The sequence below is a fragment of the Berkeleyomyces rouxiae genome, assembly GCF_048999995.1.
Source record: "Berkeleyomyces rouxiae strain 22BRR77 chromosome Unknown BrBRR77_ptg000004l, whole genome shotgun sequence".
Taxonomy (NCBI): domain Eukaryota; kingdom Fungi; phylum Ascomycota; class Sordariomycetes; order Microascales; family Ceratocystidaceae; genus Berkeleyomyces; species Berkeleyomyces rouxiae.
Window position 1 is genome coordinate 1,493,531 of NW_027396494.1, and position 23,356 is coordinate 1,516,886.

The 23,356-nt window shown below is 51.0% G+C and overlaps 4 protein-coding genes across 4 annotated transcripts; 2 read left to right on the top strand and 2 right to left on the bottom strand.

Moving 5' to 3' along the window:
• Positions 1-1,542: 1,542 nt before the first annotated feature.
• On the top strand, positions 1,543-2,515 carry BROUX77_004636 (uncharacterized protein; the record flags this gene model as incomplete). Its single annotated transcript, XM_073749420.1, has 2 exons — positions 1,543-1,854; positions 1,928-2,515. 2 exons carry the CDS (start codon positions 1,543-1,545, stop codon positions 2,513-2,515), a joined length of 900 nt encoding a protein of 299 aa, XP_073605093.1.
• Positions 2,516-5,459: 2,944 nt separating this feature from the next.
• On the top strand, positions 5,460-6,111 carry BROUX77_004637 (uncharacterized protein; the record flags this gene model as incomplete). Its single annotated transcript, XM_073749421.1, has 2 exons — positions 5,460-5,571; positions 5,669-6,111. 2 exons carry the CDS (start codon positions 5,460-5,462, stop codon positions 6,109-6,111), a joined length of 555 nt encoding a protein of 184 aa, XP_073605094.1.
• A 1,086-nt stretch (positions 6,112-7,197) lies between these two features.
• On the bottom strand, positions 7,198-9,553 carry BROUX77_004638 (uncharacterized protein; the record flags this gene model as incomplete). The annotated part of the gene is made up of 4 exons (XM_073749423.1): positions 7,198-7,471; positions 7,542-7,625; positions 7,691-9,350; positions 9,433-9,553. 4 exons carry the CDS (start codon positions 9,551-9,553, stop codon positions 7,198-7,200), a joined length of 2,139 nt encoding a protein of 712 aa, XP_073605095.1.
• A 9,839-nt stretch (positions 9,554-19,392) lies between these two features.
• On the bottom strand, positions 19,393-21,835 carry BROUX77_004639 (uncharacterized protein; the record flags this gene model as incomplete). The annotated part of the gene is made up of 3 exons (XM_073749424.1): positions 19,393-21,147; positions 21,479-21,567; positions 21,802-21,835. The coding sequence occupies 3 exons, from the start codon at positions 21,833-21,835 to the stop codon at positions 19,393-19,395; spliced, it is 1,878 nt and encodes a 625-aa protein (XP_073605096.1).
• Positions 21,836-23,356: the final 1,521 nt, after the last annotated feature.

Below are 23,356 nucleotides of genomic sequence, written 5' to 3' on the forward strand. Positions count from 1 at the left end.
AGGGCAAGCACGGCACTATTGGTCGGGAGCAACAAAAGAGGGAAATCAGCGTCGTCGTCGTCGTCGTTTGTGACAATACAGATGAGGTTTCAGGCTGTCGGGTCGGTATGCGCCAAAGCAACGGGATTTATAGAGCGAGGAGCTGGCGATGAGTTTCGTGGGATATCAGAAACAGAAACGGGAAAGGCAGCAGTCGGCAAGCCACAGCAGCGAGAAGAAGACAAACAGCCAGGTCGATAGTCCACCCAGACGTGAATTGTCGGGTAGAGAAGACAGCGACGGCGTCCGTGACCGTGACTGTGACAACGCGCCCAACAGCCTGGCTTACACTGTGGCAGCAAAGCTGGTGGTTGTGGTGGTATTGGGCTTTTGCAACGCCGAAGATGGCGACAGGACTTTGGGGCTGGGCCAAAAGCTGACAGCCAATCTCGACGAGCAGAAAGAAAAACAAGACGCCAGGGACGGGCAGAGTGGTCTGTGTGTGGTTTGTGGTGAGCCGTTGGTGGCGATGGTGGGTTTTGGTTCGTGGTTTTTGATGCACTCAGATTCTGCGGACAAGATTGGTGGCGGCCTGCGCGTTTCACGCGATGCAGCGGCTTGTTTATCCCGTCGAGATCAGATTGCTGCAGCACAACTCCCTCGCAAATCTTTGTCTGGAGCGTTCACCTCGCCGCTGTGAAGCCTCGCAATTTGGCGGTCCTGTGCAGTTCTCATGCATGTATGTACTTAGTTGTACGCCAATAAATACATAGCTACATGGTGTAAATCATGAGGCTGGTTTTAGCGGGTCTCGGATGAACAAAAGGGTTGTATGTGTATGCACATGCATAGTTAGTCCTTCTTTAGTGACAGCGCTAGTGCACTAATCCCTTGATCCTTGGCACAACTTTTGTGTGCTTGAAGCCCTTATAAACCCTATTTCCTTATCGATTTTCCATCCAAAGTCCTATGGTCTAGTGGTATGACGGTCCCTTCACATCAATACTTGAGTGGAGATCCGGGACAGGTCCTGGGTTCGATCCCCAGTGGGACTAAAGTGAACATCATGTTCATAAATGACACGAGTTATTTTTTATTTTTATTTTTTTTGTTTTTTTTCTTTCACTGCATCTCAAAATGTGCCGATTCATGCCGAATTTTGCAAATTTTCTGCTTCCTGAAGTTGGGGTTTTTGTTTCCCGTTTTTTTTTTTTTTTTTTTTTTTTTTTTGCACTTTTACAGGTAAATAAAGACTTTCAAATTAAATCCCTTTTTTTTTCTACAACAAACCAACCAACCAACAATTTTTTTTCTACTAGCATTATACGTCACCCACATGCATTTTCCGCCCAAACCTTGTACTACACTACTGATAAGATAAGCTTTTCACGTCCAAACAAAAAAGTCTGTAGCTTCAACATGACCACCACCATGAGCGCGCAATCAGAGCGACTTTCATTAACAACCCGAACCCCCGACTAGCGGCTACTAATTTTTACCACGAGACCCTCTGCTCCTCTGCCGCGTCTTTCACAGTGCTCATCCACTCCACAAGCCCTCATAATGGTCTCCTCCTCTCGGAAGCGCAAGGCGCCATCCTCAGCACTACCCACTGGCACCGAGCCCGCAGAATCAGTGCAAGACATTTTCAGACGGCACTTTGAGGCTCAATTTGCGCCATTACCGGAACCTATAAAAGCCCCCGAGCCGATACAGGATACAGAAGAGAACGACCTGGAGGATGTCGACGAATGGGATGGGCTTTCAGCTGAAGAAGAAGACTCAGACAATGAGCCCGTCGAGGTGGTGGACCACTCGTCCACCACGCCACAGATATCCACGACCATGTCCAAACATGAGCGCAAAACATTCATGGTATGTCCCCCTATCAATATAGCTTTCAGCGTCCCCTCATTCTCTCCAGTTACTAACCACACTCTTTACACAGAGCAACAAGCCTTTAGATCTCACCGCCTGCGCTCCAACTCCCACAAACAAAGCCTCGCCCGGCGAAGATGACGCCGACGACGAAAACTCCGCCACACTACTAAAGCAAGACATTGAACTACAGCGACTCCTCGCCGAGTCGCACCTCCTCGCACAACCGACTGCGCGCCTACACGTCGTCTCCAACGCCGACAAGCTCTTCGCCGACGGCAAGCTGCGGCGCAAGACCACCGACATGCGCGTACAGGCGCTCCACCACAGCGCCGGCTCGACGCTTACTCAGGCCAATGTCCCCATGCACATCCGCAAGGGCCGCGCTGCCGCCCAGGCCTCCCGTGAAGACAAGCGTCGTCGCCAGGCCCGCGAAAATGGCATTATCCTCGAGCGCAAAGGCGGCGATGCTGAGGGCTCGGCAAAGCGCCGCAAGAAGTCTGGCGGTTCTGGTGCAGGCCCGCGTGTCGATATGCCAGGTGTTGGTCGTATGAACGGAGCCGAGCTGCGTATTAGTGAGCGCGATGTGAAAAGTATTGAGGGACCGAGAAGGAGCTTTGGGCGGGATAAAGGTCGCGGTGGGCGGGGAAAGCGGTGAGGTAAAGCTTAGAGGGTTATGAAAAGGGAGTGGGTTGAGTGTTGAATTACAGTGTGATGTTCTAGTCACAGTTGGGAGATCTTTTTCACTTCCCACTCTTGTTGGATGTTGGGGGCATGATTCATCTAGATTAGAACACCCATTCTTTCTCGTAGCCAATAGATTCAGTCTAATGATGATTTTATACCGAGCGGTTTTGAATTGTAAATTTCTTTATTGAAAATATCCTCATCATATTCAGACATAACGCCCAGTCATTTAATCTGTGTAACCTATCAAGTCGACTTTCAAGTATTAGATCTACCGCTCCGCCCACTGCGCATTCTGCCATACAGGTGGGCAACCTCCATTCATGTACAAAGGCGAACTCGCGGAGAGAGTGTACTCGCGCGTATATATTGTCCTGGACTAGCATATGGTTGTGATCTAGGGTTACTAGTCGAATGGCTTCTCGGCGATGAAGGCCATCTAAGATGTGCCCCATCGGTGATATCTTAACTACGCGGTGGACGCCCAGCCAGCGTAGGGATTCGTTGGCACCGACTGGAGTAAAGGATTACCCATTGACGAGGACGGTCTTAGGGTTGCCCATGTTTCGTTAGTGAGTAATGTGAACTTGCCCTTGTTTGATTCAGTTCGGGGAAACCCCATCTTTAGAGCATCATGACTGTACTATCCTGAGGTCGAGAGGGAGGAGACCAGTATTATCTTAGAGTGTTAGGGACTTTGCTATGAGACGCTCATTATCTGTGTAGCCGAATGCTGTAGGAACTCCCCCATGTAGCGGGGACATGAACAAAAAAAAAGTATGGGCGAGTTCGGGGAGCCTAGGAGGAGACTCCTACTGAGAGGGGTTGATTTTGTCGCGGAACCCGTCTAAGAAGATTACGTATGTAGGTGCGAAATGATAGTAAGGAAGTAGTTTATCGACAAGTAGAAGCGAGCCGGTCTTGTTGGATAACTCGGTTCACCGTGCGATTGGGCGTGACGAAGGCAAAGGCTGCCTTGATATCAAACGTGAAGATGGAGGTCGACCGGCCGTTGTTTCTGGCTTCTTCCAACTCGTAATAGAGAGGGAAGATAAGTCTTGTGACAGATCTTTTGGGGAGTAAACTGGCGGAGGGTCAGGTTGTTAACGAACTGGGGAGTCTCCTTCCTGTGATTCCGTTCCCGTTCTCGCTCGGCAGTGTGCCAGGAGCTCTGGTGGGCCTTTGGCAGGTTCGGGAGTGAGCCGGATAACCCTATGCTTCACGCTCAGAGGTGACGCGGTCCTCCAGTGTGCCTCCGGAGCGCCTCCGGGGGTTCCGGGGCTAGACCGGAGGTGATGATGAAAGTCTTTATTTACCTGTCTACTCGCGAGGGATTCTCGACATACGACAGGGGACTATTTCTAGTACCAGGAAAAATACATAACAGAAGCAAAAACCAAAATCTAAAACCATGCATACAGAAACCCCACTATCCAAAGTATAATGACAGGAGGTTTCCCACCTGCCCAGCGCAGAGGCTGTCCTTCGTCCGCGTGGCCCCAAACCTAGCCCAGAGTCCTGGCCTCACCGCCGATGTAGTGATAAAAGTTATTGTGCAAAAAGGAAAAGGGGGTTGGCGGCGTGTTCACGCCAGAGGGTTGGCAGCGCGGTTACGCGACAAAAGATTGGGCCCCAGAGGCTAAGCTGCCCCGGGCGGGGTCGGACCAGGCGGTGGAGGGTCGGGCGGAGGGCGAACTGGGGAGTCCCCTTCCTGCGGGTCCGTGGCTAGACCGGAGGACCAGTGACGAAAAAAAAAAAAAAAAAGAAAAAAAAAAGAGCCCTCCGGATCACGACAAAAAGATTTATCTCATCAGGAGATACCGTCGACCAAGCAGGGACTCGAACCCTGAGCCTTTGCCAAGCTGGTGAATCAACCGGAAGACAACGCGCTACCATTGCGCCACTCAGCCTTGTAGTAGGACGGTCTTAAAGAGTGCCATGAAGTGCTATTCCGGAAAAAAAAAAAAGGGCAACCTTCCCTCCTACAACCCTCGGGGGGGTACCTTTGAGTTCAAGATGCCGCCCCCTCGCCCAAAGACGAACTTTTCCCCTTCGTTGTGGGTTAGAAGAGCGACCAGCACATATTCCCAATGCTGCTGTCCTTTCTTTTCCGTCCTGTCTGATTTCGGTCATTCTCGATGAATCGAGTCGTGAGGCCCTGAGCCCGCCTTTTTCCCCTCTCGAGGGATGATCTTGCCGACGACCGCCCCCTCTCGCAACACTTCTCGATCGCCGGTCTCTCGAGCTCCCATCACTCAACTCGGGGAGCCATACTCACACTCGAAGGGCAGCCTCTTTTGAAGGTTCCGGATGTCCGACCCGCGGCGCGGGGATCTCGACGCTGTGCTCCATCCATAGCACACGCCGCGATTACGTCCAACTTTTTCTTTCTTTCGGACACTCGATCGCCAGCCCTTTTGGAGGCTCGCTTGATCTCGGTTTGGCTTTTTGGGCCCCCTGAACACGCCGGCTTTTACCCGACGAACGAATGTTGGTGGGGATGGTAGCTCCACACAGGGCTTTGTTGTCGTGGGTCCACTTTTTGGGGTGCGTTTTTGTGGAAGTTTTCCTTTGTTCAACGGGGAGGTGGTATCTGGAGGACAAGGTGATGTCGAGGAGGATTCCAAGAGGAGGAGAGTTTGCGGAGTCCTGTTCCCTTGCGCCGGCTACAAGAGGAGGAAAATGACAAAAGTTGCAGCAACGGCCATGCCCGCAAAAGGACAAAACCACGCGTAATCCGCCGGGGACAAACCCCCGTGCCGAGAGCCGGTGGCCTTTTAGACTAGACTTCACGCGGTTTGTTGCAAACCAAAAATACCAGGTAACCAAACCCTGGAAAGGTAGGTGTGCCCTCGGGCCGCGCTGGACGGAGAGTCCTCCTGGCTTTTACGCCGGACCCTAAAAAGTCACAGGAGATGCTTGAAGTCTGCGAACCTGCAATTGCTGACCGCCCGGGAGTTGCTCGGAAGATGACATCATCCGACTGCTTCCGTCCGGAATATGCCGTCGTATTGCTGCGAAATAACAGTAGGTAGACGTAAAAGAATAAAATCAAAATCAAATCAAATCAAATCAAAAAAAAAAGGGAAAAAAAAGCCAGGAGGATCCCTGTCCCTTGCGTCAGCACGCAGATGGAAGAAGTTGCAGCTGAACGTCGAGTTCAAGGCGTGGACCGAGAGTTGCGAGCCTAGAAGCCACATTGGGGCTCGCTTCGAGTCGACAAACGCCTACAAGGTTGACTGGCTTAAGGGCCAACACAGATCCACCATCGCTCGCATCCTGACTGCCCGAGCGGGCCATGGCGACTTCGCGGAGTACCATGGCCGGTTCGACCACACAGAGGCCGAGAAGAACTGCCCGCTTTGCCAGCAGCCCAAGGAACCCTTCCACCCTTGGCCCTGCGTAAGCAACAAGCGACAACTGCGGAAGAACTTCGTCAAAAAGCTACTCCGCAAAAAACAGCTCATGCAAGTATCTTGCAAAGAGATTAGAGGTGAAATGGCGCCATTACAGAGCGCACGCACCGAGAGAGGCGACCCCATCAACGGGCGCAATAATTTCAGATGAGGAACGATCGAGAGAAAGTGAGGGAAGGTGATGGGAGAGTGGTGAGTGTTTCTGCGTGTATTGTGTTCTTTTCTTTTCTTTGCTATTTCGTTTTTTTTCTGTACTTGTTTCCTTTTGCTCATAGCGGAGTGTGGACCACTGGTTCTTCGGGGCTTGGGGATGGTGCGCCATCCCGAACACACAGAAACTATGCGGCGTATCGAGCGGAGGACTTTAAACTTCCGTCCGGTAACCAATCCAGCGTCGTGTGATCTTACTGATTTTGGTAGACGATAAATATAGTCAAGTCAAGTCAAGTCAAAAAGGGAAAAAGGAAATCCTCATATTGCTAGGAGATAGCAGTAGACAGACTGAATAAAATAGTGGCAACTACACTCAATATACCGGCCTGAAGATGGCCCGACAAAACAATATCGGTCATGACTACACACAAGGGATAGAGTGATGGCGATTCTTTTTCTATGGATTTAACTAACACTATAACCTGAAAGGTTGTCAGGCCCAGTGATTCTCATGCAATGCAGATTCGATGACAAATAGCACGTCTGGACAGCTAGATTCACAGGCTTCACAAAAAAGAAAATCAAGTACGAAGGGAAAAAACACATATGCACCGGTTCTAGCGACGCCAGCATGATAAGATGGAACGAGCACATAGTGATGTAAAAAAAAGAAAACGCCCAAACAAAGAAAAAAATCGGGGGGCCATGATTGAGAAGAAAGAATTGTCATAAAACTCCAAAAGAGTAAAGTGTAAAAACAAGGCTAAAGATGGACAAAGGAAATACTGGAGAGCGACGAAATAAATCAGGTGCGTTGACCAGAGAAATAAGGGACAAGAAAAAGAAAGGCCTCGAACGCATAGTGCTCGTTTGACCTTGACAAGCATCGCGGAAGCTTGTTGTGGTTATAGAGTTGGAAGGATATAGGACAAAGGTGAAAAGTTTACATGCCAAGATTCGTACATGTAGATCGTGACTTAGATGCTTGTCAAAGCGAGTGGCAGAAGATATCAACGGCCAAAGAGTGACCAGATGACAGAATATCAAGACAGAAATGATGGAAGTTCGAGTTTGCAAGAACGGCTTACACAGTCGGCGCGCTCATAGCCACAGACATGGCCATAGACTGCATTGGGTTGTAACCGCCAATTGACTGCTGGGAGACAGAAACTGGGTTCCCAGGCCCTTGTGCTGTGCCAGAAACCATGGCGGAGTTCAGTGACACAGGAATGTAAGCATGATCCGAGTTGGGTGATGCCTCATCGACAAAGCCGACCGGGTCTTCGCCAGAAAATTCCTCTTCCTCCTCATGAACGGAGCCCTCGGCTCCATCAGGGCGTTCGTGTGTACGGCGATGTCTAAACAAAAACACCGTGGTTAGAAATAGGCTTTTATTTTGCAAATTAGGCTTGAAATGGGAGTACTTACTGTGCAAGGTTGTCAGAGCGGGAAAAGGCTTTACTGCAGTGAGGGCAGACGTAAGGCTTCTCTTGAGTGTGTGTTCTCACATGTCTAAGCAAAATATTAGTTTCTGATCGCGGTGTTGCAGATAATGTAATATATCCTAGGCTCCTTACCTCTTGAGATGCTCGAGACGCTTGAACAGACGACCACAGGTGGGAATGGGGCAAGAGTGTGATTTTTGGGGGTAGGGGCCAAGCTCCATGACAGTAGCTGATCTCGCACGTCGTACGACACCAGATGCCATGCTACGGGCATCAGCAAGATCCTCAGCAGCAGAGCTGAAGTCATGAGCCTGCAGGGGCACAGCATTCATGGCGGGAGAACCCTCAACTGTCGGGAGCGGGGTTCCATGGCGGGACAAGTCTGCAGATTCTTTTTGCTGCTGGGGTTGAGGTTGAGGGTTGCTAGTGATGGACACATTTCCATACAGGCCAGGCGGTGAGTTACCCGCACTCTCGTCGCCCTCGAGCACCGGACCAACTGACAGAGAAACCGACCGGCGGAGATCTGAGGGGCGATGGGTGTGAGAGATGGACTGAGAGTGACTGTGGCCCACAGATGTGGGGGCAGCATTGGGAGGAACACCTTGCATGGGAGGCGGGATGGAAGACCGTCTGCGGCGTTGCTTGTATGTTGGTGAGCCCTCAATAACGGAGTAGACGTTGTTGGCGCCATAGGCTCTGGAGAACTGAGGGTTTGACATGTTGGAAGCAGGAATCTGGATCATGCCGTTCATAGCATTGACATTAGCCATGTGATCGGGGATGGCAGTGTACAGTCCAGTCTCCTCGTTAGCAATGTAGGCAGGCTCAGTACCCATTCCCAGAGCTTGTTGAGGAGGTGTGATGGGCTCAAAGCTCAAGCCGCGGTTGCCATAGTCATCGTAAGCGGAAGAAACGAAAGAAGGCGCAGGAGAGTATTCCAAAGCGTAGGCAGGCATAGACGCGTGACGCTGATGGGTCTGTGTGATTGGAACACCATTGGTGTTGTACTGGACGCGGTTGTAGTCACTCTCACGCTTTACAGTAGCTCCCTGCTGAGGCATAGCCGAAGCCATGGCCATAGCACCATAGGCGTTCATGGGGTCCATGGTCGGATCAACCATGGGGGCAACAGGCTGGCCCATCAACTGTGGAGGAGGCATGGAATCTACAGACCGCATGACAGGAGATGTGTTCTGGGGCTGAGAGTAGGGGGCACCGGCGGCGCCTTGGTAGGCGGTGGCCTGAGCCTGTGACACTTGCTGGGCGCCAAAGGACGAAGAGTTCATTTGTTGAGCCTTGGTTAACTGCTCATAGAGAGACTGTGAGGAGTCGTACTGGAATGACAGCGCAGGCTCAGCGACGGCGAGGGTGGTAGCCTCTTGTCCCATCTTCTCACGCTTCAGATCACGCTCTAGAGCATCAAGGAACAATCTGTCGTGGGGTACAGAGTACCAGTAAAAGACTTTTTGCTTTTTCTGAGTCCGAATGCAGTTGTTCTTGTACAGGAAGTCCAGAAAAGGACTCTTGGGCTCCTCAAGCGAGGCATCGGTGCCGGACTTGAGATTGCGCAGGTCGGAGAAGATGCCCTCCTCAAACTTTTTGCTGTTTTTCACAGGACGGCCAAAGGCCTGGAAGCGAAATGACAAGCATCGCACAATGTCGGTACCAGTGATGTGGAAGAGAGTGTTCCAGAGCACACAAGAGACATACTCGCCTGTTGGCAAGAGAAATCGGCGGATGTACTGATCAGGCTGCCAATCGACAGGGGCGGAGATGAGGAAGTATTTCACTGGCAGAGGGTCGCGGTGTTAGCTTTGGGGTATAACGATCTCCAGCGGTGTTTACTACCGCACCCGTCAAAATTTACGTACAGTTATCGACCTGCTGCAGAGCAACCTGTGCGTCGGCTGGAAGAGCTTGCTGGGCCTCCTGGCTCAACATGAAGGTTTCAGGCTTCTGAGGCACAACCATTGTGCCGTTTTGCGAATACATGGTGAATAATTATGTGATGTGAAAGAAAGAAAAAAAAAAAAGTAATTAAAAAGGGCAGATAGTGGCCAAGTCGATATCGGGTGTACGACACACGGTCACGTGAAGAAAAGGAAAAATCGCTCAGCTCAATGGCTCCTGAAGCCAAGATGAAAAAAAAAAAAAATATGAATCAATACGAAGGCCTGCCTTTCAGACGATATTGATGGGTAGTCGATACTCTGGTGATGCCGATGTATGGCGGTTTATGCGCAGTCTAGACAGACGAGCGAGCAATGGAGGCAAAAAGGCCCCAGTACAAGATGCGTTGCAAACGGCGAGTCGCGCGGTGTATAGCTTGAGTTTCGGTATTTCGTTTCGAGTCCAGCCCGGAAGAATAGCGGATTTTGTGAGTCTAAGGCGCGTCGCAGCGTGTAGTTTGTCTACAGTGTCCAAAGAATCGGCAATACGGCGGATGGATAACTGAACCAAAGCGCAACCGAGGCCAAGTATCGTTTAACGTGGGTGCAAGATGGTAATAGAAATAATAAGAAAAATAGACGATGCGCAAATGAATAAAGAATGTAGAGATGAAGAGCAGAAGATGCTGAATGGAGGGCAAAGATACTTTCGAAACTGGCCTGGCCTCCAACACACCGCAGAGAAGAATAAGAAGAATGAGAGCCTGAGGCAGTGATGGTGGATCGCAGTGAAGAGGAGCGATAGCAAGGGCGAAGAAGGGGGATGTGGTGGTATAAAACAGGAGAGGAGCACCAGCCAGCGATATGATAATAATAGGAGATAAAAAGGAATAAAAAAGAAAAGCCCAGACGGACAACTTGACTAACTTCCAATAAACACGCACGGGGGAGGAGAAAAGGCAGAGCGGAAAGGAAAAGAGGGAAAAGAAGAAAGTGAGAAAGAAAATTGGAAAATGGGTGGGCGAAGGGGCTCCCGGGGGTTTAATGGAAGATTTTGGGACACAGGCGTTTATGGAAGGAAGTTGGGAGAAATGGGAAAGAGCCGGGGGTGGACCGCCAGTGAGCGCACGGGGCCTGTGGATTTGAGTGTGAATTGAGCAAGAAGAGCAAGAGCAGGCAAGAGGGGAGGGAGGGGAAAGAAGGAGCAGGGAAGAGGAACAGGGCAGCGACCAGAGAAAAAGGGAAAGAATGCGAAAAAGACAGGGAGAGAGCAGGCAAAAATAACGGAAAGACCTCAGTAATGCAGCCCAAGCAGAAGCAGGGGCGGGAGGCAGCTGCTGTTTACGGGCAAGAGATAAGGCCAAAAGAAAGCAAGAGCCGGTGCGATTTGGAGGTATTCTTGTTCTTCTTCTTTCTCTTCTTCATATATTAGACAGACAGATTTTTTTTCTTTCTTCTATCCACTTGTTTCCCTGCATCGTATGCAACTTTTTTTTTTTTTTTTTTTTTTTTACTTTTCGCAATTCGGCCAAGCAGCTTCTTTCTTGGTCGCTTCTTGCTGGCGCTGGGCAAGAGCTCCTGTTTGCTCTTTCCTGTGGACAAAATAGTGGGGGGAGGGGGCGTGGGTGCCTGCAAACTGAGCAGGATGGGAAAAGGGGGGTGTGCATCTACTCAATGCAAAGCTAACGCCCAGGTACCAATCCAATCAGTAGTTACATGTGTTGTGGGTACAAGTACAAAGTACATGACTACTCATGTAACTACATACAAAGTTGTATTGTACAATCCAATACGGGCCAACCAAATAAATAACCTGGATCGCTCAGGAGAACAGCAGTCCATCCGTGGTGTTGACGACTCCGTACGCTCCACTGTACCGGTTTTTTGTAATGCGGCCAACCAGGCTCCATCTGACTGTGGCCAAGTCCCAAGTCCCAAGTCCATCTAGTGCTCTGAAATGCGCCTTGGTCCTCCCGCTCAGCGGCGAGCAGCCAATCCCCAGGGAGCCGGCCGGTGGCAGGCTTCATCTTGCACCACTTTCGCTTTGGCTCCCTTGCCAAGCGTGCGTCGTCCTGTCTTCTTTTGTATTTTCTTCTTCGCGCTCAGCGCTGTCTCGTCTCGTTATCTTCAGCAGCCTTACAGCACGCATGGCGTTACACACTGTTTGGGGGGGAGAGGGGACGAGCCAAGCAGATAAGACAAGCTGATACAAGCAGGCGGAAAGCAGAGGACTGGCCGGTCTGTCTTTCTACAAATACAAGTCCTACTCCTGCTCGTACTCTGGCGTAAATCTCTCGCACGATCTTGTCCAACTCTGATTGACTCACTTGTTCACGCCTTCGCTGTGCCTCTCTCGTACAACATGCTGCCCGCCATTCGTTCATTTTACCTGGCCGCTCTGTTATTCTCCTTATTATAATGATTTGCCGCGTTGGATGGTCATCATAAAATCATGCACCCGTGCTCTGCATCGCATCAAAGCTCTGGGAATCACTGTGCGCCTGTGCGGGTGGGCTGGATGGGCTTTGCTTGTACCCCCGTGACTCTGTACCCTGCCACATCGTCTCGCCCAAGTGCCGCCCCTGGGCTGTGCCAACTAGCCCTGGTGCCAACTAACCCTAACGATGGTAGCACAGTATTTGCGCCCAGACTCACACGCGTGCACATCACCCATCTCCTAACTAGCTCTTCACCTTTATCTTGCTGCACGTTTTTCCATGTTTCATTTTGTACCTAGTTCCTTCGTTTTGGGGATTGTGTTCGGGTTCTTGGGGGTTTGTTCCGGGTTATCACGCTCGCGCATTTCCACGAGAATCACCAAGTACAAGTGCCGTCACTAACAACCAACTAACGACCAACTCTCCTGGTTGTTTGTTTGTACAGGTACACTTTTGCACTGGTTTTCGTGAAGCTTAATTTCCGTTCCTGTAATTGTGCAGAAGCATTAGGCCATCGCCTATGCCTAGCCGTTGTTCTAGTCCTGTTTTGTAGAGGTCGCATTCCCCCTGGATATTGCTGCTTCCTTTGGCTTTCTAGCTCTGTTCCATCCAAACTTTGAATTTCGTATGTTTGTATGTAACTAACTGTCAATTAGGCTCACTCATGTTGCAAGAACAAGTCCAAACAAGTAATACAGGTAGACGCCCAGGGCCGGCGACGACAAACAGAACCCCCGTGTCATGACGGCTCACATGTGGACATAACGAGTTTTGACGCACCTTCAGGCCTATAGATTTATTTGCCCATGCTGATCTTGATCCCGTATTCTCTCTAGCTGCATCAGAGCGTACAAGTCTGTACATAGCTACAGTTGTGACTGATTGCTTGGTAACAAGACTCAATGCTACTGATGCAATCTGGCAAACAGCTCGACTGCGCACATGCTTCATGCTCACTTCGCTTCTCGGGGCCTCAGACCCTTTGCCGTCATCATGCGCCCTAGCAAGGGTAGCAAGGGCGGGGCGCTACACCTCGAAAAAAAAAAGCAAAAAAAGAACAAGATCAGAGCTACCACCTGTTTCCGCAAGATTAGTGCAGCGATAGCGGCTGTTAGAAGTGCCACCCTCTGTCCTCCTTGCAGCTTTTAGGGCTCCCTTGGCTGTGAAACACGACGACAAACAAACCCACCTAAACAAAATAAGGACATCGCAGAGAGCAGCAAACAATCTAGTGGCAGCCGAGAATCGTGGGGCGGCTAAGGAGGGAGACAGGCACAAGGAATTATGTAGTAGATAGTTATAGTTCACTAGTTACATGCCTAGTTAGCTGACTACACAATGCTGCAGTCATGTACAAAATCTCACTTGTATCTAGAATCACACGCTTTTTTCAGGGCTGTTTGCTTCATGGGATCTTGGATAGCTAGAGGCATCAGATGAAAGAAAAATCCCAAGCAAAAGTCTCTCTCAGTGCAGAGGGATGAGCAGTAATAGACGACAGACGAACCGCATACAACCAACAAGAGACCTCAAGCGGTGCACACACTTTGAACATTGCCATCACCATAATCTTTCTCATCTGCTATATACGTAGAGTTATCATGTGGTAGGTTAAGTAATGCGTCCCCTGGCCACATGAAACAAAGGCGTGGAATTGGGAAGAAGTAAAGATGACGGACAATAGCCGTAAATGCGAGAAAAGAACGAAGAAGCAAGAAAGGGAGGGGGAAAGCAAAGAGAACCTATAAAAAGAAACCATTTATGAAATCGTACGACTTTCTACAGAGCAGAGCATGCATGCCACGGGCCTTGTGTACAGGGAAGAGGAGGAGGAGAGGACCTCCTGTCCAAGCGAAGAGACAGAACAATATAATGAATGCCCTACTGTCATCTGTGTCTTGTATTCGTGCAGGAAGCGGCACTCAGCGCCTGTTTTTTGGTGTTGGACATACATAACTATTGTTGATTGTAACTAACTACAAGCTGAGCCATGTTTTCTGTTCTCCTGTGTGGTGCATTTGTTTGATCGACTGGTTTAGTGCAAAAAGGACCCGACTAGACCAAGCACTTGATACAAGTACAAGCCAGAGGCCGTTTGTTTCTTCTTGATTATCAGTTCTGAGCATCTCACCAGGAAGAAAAACGTGCTTCTTTTCTCGCTGGCCGCCATCTCGACAAAGAAAAGGCCTAACCGCCGGGCTTCCAGAACATCCTTCCCCCCTCTTCTGTCTTCGGGGAATTTACCTGGGAGGGGGGAGAGGCGTCTTCCGACGCCGTCATTGGCGATGGGAAACAAAGAAAAAAAGCTACGAGTGTTAGAAGAGGATCTCTAAGAATAGCAAATAAAACAAGTATTGGGCGACCGAGATGTATAGAGTGACCGGCAAGTCGGCCAAGCGGCTACCGCCAGAGCGAATTGTCGGTTGCCACGCATGCTTTTTTTTTTCTTTTTGGCTTAGGGTCTCATTGGCTATCTGATGCAATGAATGGCCTTTGTCAAAAAAAAAAAATCTGAAACATGAGGGACACAAGGCAAAAAAGAAAAGAAGCGACAGGCAAGCTGAAGTTGATGGTTGGCTGGCTTGTTATGTAAGAAGACCCAAGAGCAGCGAACGGCGTTAAGACGAATGGCGCCCAGCGGACGACGAATTTGCAAGCAGATGGAATGCATGCGTGACTCATGCAGAGGCCCCGTCCAGCGTGCCTCGTAGTCTCTCTGGCCGTCTTTTGTGACGAGGAATTTGTGTTGATATTAAGGGTTCTCGATGGTTCCCTAGACTCGGTACTGGTGACTAACAGCAAAGGCCTGCAGCTAGCCGATCCCAGACATTGCAGTCAAGCCAGAATAGCTGGGGGGGGGGGGGAGGGAAGGGGACAGGAGACCCCAGGACAACACAGGCAGAGAGAGAGAGCGAGAGAGACATTAGAAGCACATTCTCCATCAAAACCAATCAGATGCATGTGATAGATACTCTGGATTAGGACCTTTGCTGTCGTGGCACGCCCAGACATGACAGATTCGGCTAAGTTGTCACGAGGGAAAAAAGGAGCCGAGAGTAGAGAACGCGACTCTTGAAGAAATGGCTTGTCACTTTTCTTTTGTTTTCGAAGCCCGGCCCAGCAAGCGCCCAGCTTGGCCGGCCAGGAGCCTGAGGAAGAGGGTCGTGGTTGGCAGAGTTGAACGATTGGTGGTGATTGGCCAGGAAACAATGGGGCCATTATTGACATAGTTGTTGACTCCAGTTGACTACATAATTATTGTTACACACTTTTTATGCAAACACGTGCAGTTATGCAAGGAGCGTGTAAGTGGCACCAAACCGGGACTTGACGATGGCCGAAGAAGACGGGGGACTGAGTGTCTTGAAAAAAAAAACAATATACGCGTGTACATTTCTAAAATACACTCACTATGCAGTCGGACTTTGCATTGTCGTCGTGACCTTGGCCTGCTTTCTCCAGGGAAAAAGAAGAAGCAAAAAAATGAAATGCACGGACGCGAAGATAAACATCACCCTGGCTCAACTCTAAAATTCTGAAACAACGCCCCGACTCAGCCCACGGTCTGAGCCCCCCAAAAAACAAAGCAGCAGAAGAACAACAGGGAAGCGAATAACGCGAGCTTGGCATCTGGACCTGGCTGCTTTTGGCCTGGGTTGGGTTCTGCTTGGTGGATGTGAGGACGACTGGAACTTTTGGTGAATGCAGGAACCGAGGGGGAAAAGAAAAGAAAATGAACTCCAAGAAAATAAAAAGCAAGGGAGCAATAATCGTGGCATCGACCACAACATACAGCCAACGTCGCTCCTCATGACATCCATCCTGGACGGCCTGGACAGCTCCTCGTTGTCCGTTGACGCTACCTCCGCCACCGGTCGAAATATCCCCGGACGGCAAGACAATATAGCAGCTGGTTCTGGATGTACGACAGAGCACAGAGCCTTGTTTCCCCTCCTGCTACAAGGATAAGTGCTTCTCTGTCTCGCAGTAGCAGAATTCGGTAAAGCTAGAGACTTTGTAGTCGAGGAAGCCAGAGGAGGTCAGTGCAGTGTGAGTGTGGCAGTGAAGACCAACAGAAGAGGAAAAAAAAACAAAAAAAAGAGACACATTAATCTACCAAAAGGAATAAAGCCAAACAGGGCTCCTTATCCCGCTCGGCTGGATTCCGTAAAATGAAGCCCATAGCGCAACCGGTCGATACCATCCATCCGTCATGTAGAGCCCACGCCCCCTTCTTCTCTTCTTAGTAATCCTGCCACTTCTCCTTGGCCCTCCTTTGCCGTTGTTGTTCCTGCTTGTTGTTCTTGTGCCTTTTGGCCCAACAGAAGGTGAAACACAAAGCTACTAAGAACAGAACAAACCATGCAGCAAGGACGAAGGAAACCGGAGAAGAGTAGCAACGGGCGTCTCCTCGATGTTTGTCAGTCACTTTTTCCACTCCACTCATACATGCTCTCTGTCGGGAGAATATATAGAAACTCTGAGGCAGAAATCAAGCGTCGTCATGTTGAGCGGTGCCAAGCCAGACCAGAGAAGGGCAGCGTAAAGCCGATATTTGTCCAAGTAAACAAATCCGTCTGCCAGTCTTGCTCAGGGTCGGGGCTCCCCTTGCAAGGACAACTGGTGACGGCAAAACAACCAATTCCGTGCCCGTTATATTGCAGGGAACTGAGAGGGAGAAGCCTGAGCCTGCGCCTGCGTACGACAACGGAGTCCAGGTGGCAACGGGAGCATGTGTATGAATCCCAGAATCTATGTAGATACATGTGCGGTAATGTGCCTGTGTAATAGTAACTAACTGTATGGTTGTTAATACTTGTAAGACGTCAATCAGTGTGGCCCTTCCTCTTCCCCTCCACCCCCAGACTGACAACGCCTGCTTATCTGGCCGCACAAACACCCAACTGGCCTAGTACCTGTGTGTATGTATGTACACATGTATGTACCTGCTCTCGCCCGAAGCACATGCGCACATGTGCACTGGTCTGGCGCGCATGGACCACAAGATTGCCATTCACCAGCAAATATATACAACCACAGCCCAGCGAGCACCGAGCGCGCGCGCAGAGAGAACAGGGACAAGAATCCACTGCAAACCGCAGTCTAGTCAGACAGAAAAGTCACGATGCTTTGTCCGTACAAAACATGCTTCCGTCTGCCGGCACCAGCCAGGCCAGGCCAGGCCCAACAGCTCTCGCTCGGCCTGTCCGCGCCGCAGCATGACTGCTTCTTCTTCTTTGCCTCGCCCTGCCCGCCCTATTGTGTCGATACGTGACATGGGGCGCAAATCCGCCGGGCCGGGCCCTGTCGACACAAATCTTCTACGCCTCTTCCCCCACGGCATATGATGCCCTGCTGTCCTGCGCGCCAAGCGAAGCAGACCTTGTGGTTGCAGGCAGACAACAAGTGAAATCAATGATGGCATGGCGTCAAGATAGAAAAAAAAGCCATAGCAAAGAGAAACAAATCCTCATTCGGCCAATGCTAGACTTTTGCTATGACCCTCTCTTTGTTCCTAGGCACATCCTAGACCAGAGTTATAACGATGAGAGACCCTGCCTGTCCTCATGCGCCTTTCCCTGTCTCTATTTCTGTCGTACATATTCTCTTTCCTCGGTCATGACGACGGCGTTCTGGATCTCTCTGGCCCTCGTCTTGTTTAGTCAGTGCTCCATAATAAAGATGAAGCCTTTTCCAGAAGCCAGGAGGAGGGTACAGTTGTCACAGCGCTTTAGACGAAAGGAGGAGACTAAGAGAGCGAGTGAGAGAGAGAGGTAACGACAGGTTGTACTTGCGGAAGCACTCGCACGTACATTGTTGCTTGGGACGTAGACAAGAAGAGAGAACAAAACCTCCGTTGCATGATGGGGGCGGAAGCATAAAAGAAGGCCTGGGCGAACATGGCATATCGGATCAAAAGCTTGGACAAGAGAGAGTGTGCTTCCGCATCTCTTTCTTGTCTCTCCTATCCTGAAACGTGTATGTTCCTTTTCTGGGTAATGCTTTGGACCACAGCTTTGAGGGCCGGGAAGAGGGGGAGGGGGGGGGGGCGGATTTCGTTGACAATGGACACGGAGGACGACTAGGCCAGTCAGTGAATACTTGTTGAGACCGGCAGAGGAGCAGGTCAGTACGATGCATGTATGTACTATATGTTGCCACTCAGAAGAATAAGAGTAACTATACAAATATGACTATCAAGACATAGTTACACCAACCAAGTCGGTCCCCTTTTGAAAGAAACAGTACGTTATCTCGAGCATGACGAATATCAAGGACGCCAGTTCCGAAAATGCAAAGAGCAACATAGCCAAGACGCTCTCAAAAAGCCGAGGCACGGACAATGAATCAGCGGAGATGGTGGGTAGATAGAAAAGAAGACAGGCCGAAGAGAGGCAGATACAACACTTTTTCTTTTTTCTTTTTCTTTTCTTTCTCTTTTAGCTTCCTGCCCTCGCGTTTCAGATGCTGGCTTCCAAGCAGTCATGTTTCAAGAATGGGCGAAGAAGCCGCCAAGGAACAGAGAAAAAAAACACCCACAACGCACACACACGATTTCATACTAGTGTCGCTCTCGTCCAAACCGTCCCCCAGCTCAAGGCATGCCCGATATGTTGGATGCTTTTCATGCTTGCCCGTATACCTAGTTAGTTACATCTTTGACATTCATTGCCTAGGATAACAGACTACCTGCCAAGGAGCAACGCTCGCTGTGCCCTTCTACGACAAAGAAAAGAAAAAAGCGGCGAAGAGGGAAATGGGATCTGGGAGTTTCGGTAGTCGGCTAGCCCTAGCTGACGCTCCGTGCGGTTGCATATGTTGATGTGCCTGCTCTCGTACAAGTATCTCTGCCCACGTTGAAACTTGTGGTTTTGTTCTAGGCGTGCTGCGTGCTGTCTGAGCTGATAGCGAGTCTGCCCCGAAGCACCGAGGATGGGATCGAGGCGGTCCGCCTAGAATGTTAACATCTACAGCTACATAAACATATACACAGCGCACTATCACTTTGCTTTCCTCTGCAACCTTCACCCATTATCATGCTCCGTTGCTCGCAGTCAAGGAGAAAAGACACCATCACGTGATTTACATAGATGTTGGGCTCACGTAGTACAAACCCCGGGTCCAACGACGAACAGCCCTCGATTCAAAGTTAGTAGAACCTGTCCTGCTGGCCATTCGTAACTCGAGTTACTTCATCACTAGGTTCATGGGAAGAAGAAAAAAAAGGCAAGCATAAACATCTCATCTTCATCATAGCGTCAGATGACACATGAGCATTCGCAGTGTATAAAATAATCCAAAAAAACCCTCCTCCTCCATCGTTCCTTTATCTGTCCATCCGGCCGAGCATTCCGTCTGTCACTTTCCTTTTTAGTCGGCCGTCTGGGAACAAGGTAATACCTGTAGGCTAAGAATGAATGATGATAAAATAAAACCTCTCCTCTTATTCACCTCCAATTCATACTCTGTCGCCACGTCTGTTTGAGTGATACACGTGGGCTGGCTATGAGCGCACAGCCTCCAACTCCAGCTCCAGCAGACGGATCCGCTCGCTCTGGTCCTGCGCACCCGCCGGGCCCTCGACCTTGCGCTTGAGCAGCTCGACCTCACGCGTCAGTGCCTCGATCTTGGTCGTCTGAGCCTCAATCAGCTTCTTGATCTCGTTGAGCACGTCGCTGTTGACGGGCGACGCGCTGCGGCTGGGAGCACCCGAGCCGTAGCCAGCGGCCGCAGCCGCAGCGACGGCCGTGGGCGTCGGGACGATGGGCAGTGGGATGGGACGCGGGGTGATGGGGCTGCGCACAGGCGTGCCAGTGCCGGATCCAGTCTTGGCTACAGCAGAAGATTTGAGTGGCTGCGGTGTGGTGCCTGACGAGAAGACGGCGGAGCTACGGGGGGTCGGGCGGCTAGACGAAGAGCGGGCGGGGGGCTCGTCAAAGGCCGAGGGCTCTTCGGTTTCGGACGAGGAAGCCTCCTCCGTATCCTTGTATCTGTTGGCCATGTTGGAGATGCTCTCCTTTTGATCCTTGACCGATGGAGGAATGCTGCGAGCCACGGGAGCGGGCTCCTCCTTTTTGATAGGAGCAGCGACCGGCTCAGGCTCAGGGGTCGCAGGACTGGGGGCAGTGACAGCGGCGGGGGCAGTAACAACAGGCGTAGAGGCAACCTCAACGGGGGTCTGGTTGTTGTAGACACTTTCCAGCGAAATCTTCGCGGGCATCTCTGACTTGCCGCTGAACCATTCGGCGGCACTCTCAGCAGGCTTGAGGCCAGTGGCCGGGGGGTACAAATCGGCCTGGAAGACCTCAGCGCGGCGAGGCACGGTGAAGGAAATGGGCTCAATGTAGCTGTCATTGACAGTCTTGTAGCCACGCATGACCTCGTTTTCGCGCACGTTGATACCTCTGCGGGGAACGAAGCCAATGCCGCGCTGGGGGTCGCTCGACTTGTATTCGGTCAGGAACTCGAATTTGTCGGCTTCGTACTCAAAGTAGCGGATGTTGCCGTCGCCCTTGCCAGCCAGGTAGAGACAGTTGCTGCCCTCATCCCAGAAGGGCATGCATACACCCGAGATGGAATCCAGCATGGTGAAGCCGCCGATGGGGTCCGAGTTGCCAGGTTCCCACAGCGCAATCTGTCGCTCGCTCATCTTGGAGAAACCAGTGGTGGCAAAGCGGTTGTGCTCGCCCATCCACACGACTCTGCTGCTCTTGGCGCCGGCATGGCCAGCATGTTGACTGGCGGGCTTTTCCTGGCGCACATCCCACACGGTAATTTTCTTGTCGCGCGAGGTGGTGACCAGCAGAGTTCCAGGAGCATTCCACGACATGCTCTGCACGAGGTCGTTGTGCACAAGGCTCAGGGCCGGCGAACCCGTGGCCGCGTCCCACACCTTGACGCTAAAGTCACCTGAGGCCGAAGCTAGGACGTTTTCTGCAGCTGGGTTCCACAGGACGTAGCCGACCTTGCGGGTATGGCCCGACAGGGTCAACTTGGGGGCTACGCTGGGGATATCCTCGGCGTCCGTGTGCAGAGTAAAGTTCTGGGGCACTTCCCAGATGCACACCTTGCCATCGTCGGAAGCCGAAGCGATCACACGGTCGTTGAAGGGGTTCCAGTCGGTGTCGAGAACAGGACCGGTGTGACCGCGGAATAGCGGGATTTGGTCAGGGAGTTTACCGCGCTCTTCGAGGGGAATGACTGCGAAGGCACCGCCGCCACTGGACTCCCAGTTGACGGACAGATACTCAGGGTTGGCCTGCGGAGGGAGAGAGGGCGGATGTCAGTCTTGTAAAACGCTACACCAGTAGCTGTCATTCAACAGGCATGGCCGCTTGGGGCAGCACGCGCAAGTATCGTGGGTGTCATGATAGCGGGAAGCCAGTCGAGAGGAACGGCCTAGTGCTAGCAGCTCCGATGAACAGGTGTGCGGAGCTGAGCTGTCGCAAGGGCTCTATGCTGGGTTTATCGATTGTCGCACGTGCCTATTGGCGCTTCTTGTTCCGCAGGCCCCTCGCTCGCAGGTCGAGCTACGAATCAGGCCATGCCCCTTGGCCGCGACGGCATTTGTCAGGATCGCCTTCACTCACCTTCACCAAGTTGGAATCCCAGGCATTGCGACTGATATGCAGGTTGTCGTAGCAAAACTCTTTGCGAGTCGGCTTGCCAAAGACGTGGCCTGTAGATATGGACGAGCAAAAGGTTAGCGGGGAGATGCGCTGGAGGAGGCGTTTCGGGTGCGCCAGAGAGTGCGGGCCTCAGGGGAAGAGGGGAAAGGAGACGAGGAGGGCGCGGGAAAGGAGGGGGGCTATTGAGATGTGGCGTGTAGGTAGAGGACGGCCGGAAAGGGAGAACCAGCCAGCAGCAATTGGGCCGGCTGGAAGCTTCAATGTGAGACTTGGGAGCCACGTACGGTACTTGGAAGCTCGCACAAAACGGCCCGACATGATGACGTTAGGTGAGAAAGCAGGAGTGACGATGGTGCGACAAGCTCAGCAGAGTAACTCGAAGAGGCAGAAAACAAGGAGAGGGACAAGACAATCACGGCCCTTCCAGACAAAAAAAAACAAAAGAATAAAAGCGGACAGACCAGCAGCGTGGTTTTTCAGTCAGGGAAAATAAGCAACGCCAGACAACAAGAAAAAAAGTAAATAAAGACAAGAAAAACGCAAAATAAAAAAGGGATAATTTGTCGCGATGAAAAAATATGTTAAAGGGGCGGGACGTGAGGACAAGACAGACAACAAAGGCAGAAGAAGAAAAAGAAAGAAAAAAGAACAGAGCTAGATACGAGACAAGAAAAAAAGAGCCAAAGCAATAACCAACTCGCCAGTTCGTTGCTTCACGACGCAACCGCGCAGAGCTTCTGGAGCTAAAGCTCTAGCACAGGGGAACCAGCCTGAGAGAAGGGAGGGGAGGGGGCTTCACAGTCCAGCTCCAGGGTCAGCGCCCCCCAGAAACCTAAAGCCACAGCGACTTGGGGCCTCGTTTACAGGCCTACAGGGGCTCTTCAGGGCATCCAGGTCTTTGGCGGCAGCCTGGCAGCCAGCCTAAGCGCACAGAGGCCTGGTATGGTGGCTGTGGTCGGCACTCTCGGATCGGGGAGCCCAACCATTGGCAGACGGACAACAACAAAGGCCCGCCAAACAAAACAAGATATTGGACAGCCCAGGTTGCAGGAAACCGAGAGAGATAAAAGATGTCCAGGCCATGTCGTCCCGCCTGGTTGCCCTCTCCTCTCCCCGCCCCTCCCCTTGTGCTGTTCTTTGGGTGCTCTCTCCTCGCACCCACTGTGAACCCCGCCCGCCTCTGTACTCCATGTATGCAGCATTTAGGGTTGTCTCGTCTTGTCTCATCCGTTATCCTTCTCCCCCAACAAGGCAGCCGAGTCCTCTGCTTGAACAATGCATCTTGTGCACTGTATACGCTATACTCAATGAGACGAACAATGAATGAATGCACGCAAGCTACAAACAGTGCAGATCAACGCCCATGAACCAATTAAGAAAAAAAAAAAAGAGACACCTGAGGTGCTCTACAAGTGCATACGACAGCCTGGATAACATATTCATGGAGTCACAAGGAGAACCAGCTTACATATGTCAACCTTAAAGAGAAGAAGGCAGAAAAAAACTAGTAGAAGGAACGAAAAGCTAGTAGAGAGGAAATAAAAACAACAAGGAAAAGAAAAGAAAAGAAAAGAAAAGAAAAGAAAAGAAAAGAAAAGAAAAAAAGAGCGTGTAACAACAAAAAGAGATAATGAGTGTGTGTGTGTGTGTTGTCGAGAATCCCCCTCCTAGTTTCCGCAAACTCCAATGCGAATCTTGCTGGGCGAGGGAACTCCAATGAGTATGTACGCCGTCATATTCCCTGTCCTTCCAATAAAAAACCAAGCAGAACCGACCAATGCCCCAGAAACACCATGAACCGAACCAAGAAAAGAGCAAAGAAAAGAGTACCCAGATCGA